Source organism: Neodiprion lecontei, chromosome 4 (genome assembly GCF_021901455.1).
Source record: "Neodiprion lecontei isolate iyNeoLeco1 chromosome 4, iyNeoLeco1.1, whole genome shotgun sequence".
In the NCBI taxonomy this organism is placed as follows: domain Eukaryota; kingdom Metazoa; phylum Arthropoda; class Insecta; order Hymenoptera; family Diprionidae; genus Neodiprion; species Neodiprion lecontei.
The window spans coordinates 29,264,511-29,271,657 of NC_060263.1; the positions used below are offsets into that span (position 1 = coordinate 29,264,511).

The 7,147-nt window shown below is 44.5% G+C and overlaps 1 protein-coding gene across 1 annotated transcript; it reads left to right on the forward strand.

Moving 5' to 3' along the window:
* The first annotated feature begins 412 nt into the window (after positions 1 to 412).
* Positions 413 to 1,365, forward strand: LOC107216799. The gene is made up of 2 exons (XM_015654086.2): positions 413 to 627; positions 976 to 1,365. Exons 1-2 carry the CDS (start codon positions 502 to 504, stop codon positions 1,222 to 1,224), a joined length of 375 nt encoding a protein of 124 aa, XP_015509572.1. The 5' UTR covers positions 413 to 501; the 3' UTR covers positions 1,225 to 1,365.
* Positions 1,366 to 7,147: the final 5,782 nt, after the last annotated feature.

The window sequence follows — 7,147 nt, forward strand, 5'->3', positions numbered from 1 at the left end:
ACAGAACAGAGATGGAAAAGAAACTCTTTCAAACTTCTCCGAAGGGTCTCAGTGAGTCAGGAATTCTCTTTTCAACGTCACATGCGATTCAATAAAGTGGACAAGATCGTAAGCCATCCAGCATGATTCAAAGTAATCGACAAATGGAACTAATACTTTCTGGATGGGGTCGGAAGCAGAGACATTTGTTCGCAGATACGTACATTACAGTCATGGTTTGTTTTCGCGTAGTGTGGTCATATTTGCAATCATAAGTTGTTTACTCGGTAAAGATGAGGCGCCACTTGCGTAACGTGTTGTCTTCCTCGGAAAAATGCGAACGTATCTGGCAATGAGTCGTTTGGTCGGTCATACTGACCGAGAACGAGGAATCATCACCGGTAATCGATAAGACAAGGTACTTATACCGTGCGATTTCATGCTGGATCTTCAGTGATACCGAAGCATCGCAGCGGGCTTAGTCCGGAAGATACAGGAATTGAAGTACATTCGGCATTCAATATGCAGAGATTCGTTCTACTAGCCATCGTGGGATTCTGCCTCGCCGCCTACGCCACGGCCGATGATCTCAGGCTCGGAGAGCGTGAGGATGGAGACGTTCTCGTGGCGAGCAGACGTTTGTTCAGGGTAAGAAATGCTCATCATTACCTCTTTTAATGAGGACCTATGTCTTTCCACTGTGCGGCAAATGGCAAGCCAGTTGCACGTTGTTACACAGCACAGTTTTCCTCGGTCGTACAAATTTTTCCACTTTCGTAGCGGTCTCGTTTCTTTCCACTTTACTTTGCTTGTTTCATTTTCACACGAGAGGGAATTGGAAACATGAGAGATGCTAGGTAGCCGATGACACCTAGAATTTTGTGCTCAATTCCCTTATTCATATTTGCCAAAAATTATTGTATTTTGCCGTCCTTAAATTGATCAATACTCCAGTTTGACGTATTCCCATGTATTGGATTGCCATCGTACTTTCAGTTCCCTGTTCCTGGGAAATCCATGGTTGCTAAGTCAGGGTTCAATACCGAGGGCAGAATTACCGCAGTATCAGCAGTGAACGCCCCAGGGAAGGCAGCGACGATCAACGTGGTCAAAGGAGGCGTTGGTACCAGAACTATTGTAGTCTCAGCCGTTGGTGAATTGGGTACTGGATTGGATGTACAGCTTGACGTTTACGCCGTAGAAGATAAAGCTGCGAACGCGCATAACAGAGTTATTCTTTCTTGAAGTACGAAACGGTTTTGGATGATAATTAGTTTCAGTAGAATGTTGCATGTATTCTGTAGAACTGAAAAAATGGTGCAATGATAAACTGTTCCACCTTCTTCACTCGTATTAACGACCACAATAAATCACGTTGACATTTTATTACTATTCCCCAAGCTAAAAGCAACCCTACTGGGAACCCGATCAGAACCATCTCTATACATACAGTTTCGACTTCCAATTTCGACATCGATTAACTCCCAATCATGGCTTTGTAACACTGGGGCTTGAAATTGAGCTTGCTAACTACTCGCAATAAATAATTGCGTTCTACACTTCAAAGTACTTTGTACGGCATCACTCCGCATCTGTAGTACGTTTTCCGCCGAGTCGCAAGAAGTTGGCTTCTGAAAATCCTTTCCTCTAACTTGTCATACAAAACTTGAATTAGCTATATCGAGCCCGCGAGTTTCTCGGCATTTTAGTGGCTTCCGGTTCCGCTTGAACTCCTCGTATATGCATAGTACACGACGTTTCCCAGATAGTCCGGATTATACCCTGTACCTTACCAGGTTCGGTAGCTAAATTAATGTACTGAAATTTAGTTCACCGAGCAAGTTCCGGTATAAAATACGTCGGGTATGTGAACGGTATAGTACTTCGCAATCGGAAGCAAACATCGTGCGAAACCTTATCGTATTCAAGCACTGTAAATGAAATCTGACAATGAGGTGTTTTGTTTGAACGACTAATAGTTAGTGGTAGCTTTTACACGCGAAACGAATCTCTTTGATATCACGGTGTGTAGAGTACGAGCATGAAAGCTACTCTATTCAACGATTGTTCATCTTGTGCGCAATAGGCAGTATCAAAGGATCGCATAGTGCACCAAACCTCTGAGGTGTCATTATGACTCGATGCAATTAATGCGTGTACTGAGCAGCTGACGGGTTGCAGTGGCTGAGCTGTGGTAGCTTGGCTCATTAGCGTCTCAGGATGTTTTAAAGCTTTGCGAAGACACATCCTTCATTTCCCCCTTTTGTCTCGTTCGAAGACCCTATTGGCTCTTAGCGTAAAGTATAAGTAACCCTTGTCCTCTCTTTCTCCCGCCTATCCCTCTCCTGTTATAGACACCGCCGTGGCCATGGCACCGTGGAGCTCGTTCTGCTCTGCTCAGGTATACATATTCATGGGCGTCATTACCTTACCATGATGCATTGCACCGCTAAACGCTGCTGCCGTCGTTCGGATGGGTCGTTACTATGTGACTGGCCCTCAAAAAGATAATGTTTCACTTATAAATCAACACGGAGCTTGGATCTAGTCAGGTACAAAGTTGGGTGCTGGTTATACACGTTGAAACGGTAATTTTACGAACATTGATGAATCCTCGGTTCATTTACCCGGGAACGCCTTGCGACGAGTTTCTCATCTACCGTCATCTCGGTCCTCGCCTTATTTCAAAACTTTCTGTATGCACACCCTCTTTTCACTTGTTATAACTGACACTTTTTACGGTCAATTACAGATACCCGAAGCGATTATCTAATTGAACTGACTACTCGGCATTTCACTCGATGATATTGGTATAACAAAATGTCGTTAACGATCTAAGAAGACATATAATCGAACCATGCGACTTTCTCGATGGCAACTCATCATAAAATTCATACGAATAGATCCGTTGTAAATTTTGATATGGCTATGTTGGCTTAGCTTCAATTGCAGGTGAAAGAGGTTATATTGTGATCTCTAGACGTTCACGTTAAAATTCGGTAATCGGAGTGCCCTATTTTGCGGAATGTGTGAGTCGGCTCGAAGATACGTGAAATTCAAATGATCCGTCCATAAATTCAAGACATGAATCCAATGATTGACGGATTGATCTTTCATGTCCGAAAAATCGTTGGAGAATTCGTCACCGTCGCGGATGAAATACGTACACTAACGATAAAACGGTTTCATCAGTCCCAGATAGTTTCACTCCCAGAGGCCGTGATTCTTTCTGAAATTAACAGAAAACATATAAGGCTACTGGATCAGAAGTTGTTTCCGTTCCACCCATTCAACCGTAAAATTGTTTTTCTCTGAACGGATAAAATCTAACCGAATTTAGAATTACTTTTTACAAATCATAGGATATTGTTTGAGAAACATCTGTCGCAGATACATGCTTCGCAGCTGTACAGAATTTGATAACATCCTAGACACGGGTTTCGTTTCGGGGGTAAATAAAAATTGGTCGCTTCATCAAGGAAAAAAAGGGACGGGGTGAGCGAGTCTATTACATACCTGGTCGTACGGAGAGCAAAGGCTAAGAAGCAAGTAGATGGTAGGTTTAGAAGATCCAGGCAGGTAATCTGCTCTCGCGTTTCCGCTTCTCTGTCTAACGAGTTACTAAATATATAAATACGCCCGAATGCTGAAGAAGATACGGAATGAGGCGAAGATGGCGCAGCGACCTCTTAACGGTTGAATTGGTACTCCCAACTTTTACGTACTGAACCTATTCGAGTAAAACTGTTCTTACGTATGTCCTGCTACCTATGTAAAGGCGAATGACGTAAAATTTATTTACCGCAGACGGACTAATCGGATTTAAAAGTCGAACTCTGCAATTACTTGGTAAATATTTAATGCCAAGAATTTGATATGAGAGCGAGGCCGTATAATCGCGGCCTCGAGACTGCGATGGAGTCTGCGAGATGGAAAGCAAACCAGAGGCAGTAGTTACCGATGGCACGTCGCAAATTTTCACCGGCATTCGCGTAACTCGTGCGACGCCCGAACGCATACTTATATGAATATAATACGTGTTCGCAATTGCGAGCTGGCACTCCTCTCCCGACATTCGCCCCCGGCATCGACGTTCGTGACTCTTCTACACGGTTTATTGGTGGGTGTCCGTCATTGCTTTGGGGCACAGACATTCTGCTACCGAGGAGAGCGAAGACCGAGAGGTACAAAAACTGAGAGGGAAAAAGTTACGCACCGTCTCGGACATTACCAACAACAAGTCAAATTATAAGAGTAAAAAAATGTATAAACGATTACAATTGTTGCCCCGAGTTGTTGTTCATCGACGTATTTTCGGGATATTTATCCGCCTGACAAGTGGGCCAATAAATTTTAAACGTGCTCGCCTTTAACCTCGGTATAATGTTTTCACCGCGCTGACGAAGGCGAATTATGACATATTTATATATCTACTTGAAACAAATATGAATTGCTAAATGCGTGTCGACTTTTGGGTTACAGTTCGCGGTAATATTTCACCCCCGAGATTAGCAAGAAATCCTGTTATCCTCGTTGCAATTATGCAGACTCAACTATGTACGCGCACTTTTCGTTTACTAACGGATCTGATATCGCCCTTGTTGTATGCATTGTTGTTTTTATAGGTATACCTGGCAAAAAACCAAATTTATACGATTACGTTCCAGCTCGAGTGGAGTTAACTTTTTGTTTCCAACTACCGTGCCTCCGATGTTTTCGTACATGTTATACGACGGTTTGAGCTGGTGATTGCAGGGGCTGCGAAAATTGCATAAATTGTGGCAGGCGTGAAACAGGATTTGCTTAGCGAGACGAGTGCCGGTATTCTTTTTACTCTCTTTCATCTCCTCCACCTGAATTTCTGCTCCCTTTTTTTTCACGCCATCTTCTTCGTTCCTTCGTTTTCGTTTTTCTTTGTTAGCCCTCTTCAAAGGGACTCTGAGCGGTCAACGTGGCCCTGTACATCCTTTATGGCGTGATTTACGTGATTAATCCTGTGACGAACGTTTATCACCACCTTTGCCTTAAACGTCACTGCCTCCTTTTTTCTACTCCCCGAAAAGCTTGCGATGATAGATTCTTATCAAGCGGTACAAAAAGAACTAATTGCATTTCGATCCAACAGCTGCACACTCGACGAAAAGTTTTATTATAGTTATGCAGATGGGGTAATCATATGGTTGAGAATTGATGTGAAATTTATAAATTCACGCAAGATCCGTGTTGAAATTTATAGTAAGGAAACACACAACGAATGTGACAAAAATAGCCAATCAAACTGCAAAACAAAAATGCTACCGATTGAGTATAGTTCCAAGTTGAAGAACACGATGTCTTTTTATCAGAGGCTTGTTCTTCGCGGTGGCGAGTATAAAAAAGGTGGCTTAGTGAGCAGCCTGAACTATGGTCATCATTCGCTTCTGCGTGTGTCATGCTGCCGCTGTTCAGGCGTAACTACGCCTACAGTTGAAACATTCTCACAGCAATTCAAGTAGGCACCTATTCTTGGCGTACTCGTCGAGTCACTCTACGGTTGGTGTATGCGGAAAATCGAAGTATCAAATGTGATGCCGGAGGTGTAACTCGTTTCGCAGTGGCGTTATGGCCGCGAGATGGACGAGAGAATGAGAAGAGGCGAGAAGAGAAGGAAGGTGAAAAAAGTCAGATGAAGGATGGTCAGATGCGCGGACGGCCGAGCGGAGCTCCCTGTAATCAAGTGTAATCTCAGATCCCGTTTATTTACACCTCGGGAGCCAGACGCGCGAACCACCGAACGTTGAACGTGGCGCAGCGAAGACGAGGGAAGATTTTCATAAGGAGCGAAGGAACGCCTCGTCTGCAAAAATCATAAATGCTATGTACACGAACTTCTTGCACGTACCTTTCGTCGGCCGGGGAGTTTTATGATTGGCTGAAAGTACCGCGTTCCGAGAAATACGCGTGTAACTATATCCACGATCCTTGGCCCATTGCATATATGTGCGGGAACAACGACGGCCTCCAAAGAATCCGCGGATATATCGATGCATCGTTCCTTGTTATTACTGCATTTCGTTGTTTCCTTTACGTTCAAGGTGCGAAGTCCTTTCTTCCGATGTATGAGAATATCATTATAAACACATCCCTTCGATTGCTTGGCGAAGGAAAATAATGTACGGTGCACTCATTTTGTCATACTCATTACCATCGAGACTTCAAGGGTTGCGTGACTCTCTTCTCAAACCGGCATTATATGAACTCAACACGCTCGAAGAATGCGATGCAACATTCAACAAGACTTCTTGTTCGACGAGATTAACTGAAAGGCAGTGTGGTTTCGGCAGCTAATTATTATCTCCATCCACATCCAAGTTACGCGAAATCGATTTGCAAACTGTGGAGAAAGTAGTGAAGCTTAAAAAATTTTCAGCGATTTTGTGAGTAGGTAACTATTATACGTATACCACCATCTATCTCCGTTCGAGTTTCTAATTCGTTGGCTATTTCTCGACGCAGTAAAAGTTTCAAGGGTACACAAGTCGATTTGCGCTGCAGGTCTTCGATAGATTATACAGCAGGAGTGGCGTTCTTCTATTTTAAAAAGAAAGTATCGCCTGCGTCGAGCATGTCTTTACAAAATTCGGGACAAGTGACGAAGTAAGCGTTCGTCGCCTGAAACGTTCGTACGACCAGCTCTCTCGCTCTCTTGTTCCATGCATAGAAACCTTCCCACCTCTACCTGCGAGAGAATACCAAGTCGAAGTTGATGTTGCGGGGAGAAGTTAATAAGCCACTTACACAACGAAATCGTCCACATGACCGAACGGCCAGGGGGAGAAGCGATGGCGTGGCGGCTGGGGCGCAGATCACAAACTCCGTTGCTCGCTAACAAGCCTTCGGACCCATCCGACGGGCCCGTTGGCCATATTCCCGGGCCTCTTCACCTCCCCGCCGTGGTGCCGTCGGCTCTCTTTTTCCCGCCGAGACACAGCTTCGCGGGACTCTTTGAGGGGCCTTAGGGCCCAACCGAGCGGCGCGGTTCAGCCAGACCTATATAGCCTTGTAGTAGGTATATGTAGAACCGGTGTTGCATTATCCGGAAAATTACAGCTCCGAACACGCCTCACCTGGCATCCGAGTAATATTGTCTAGCCTTCTCCGTCTCCTCTCCTCTCCTCCCGCTGCCCCT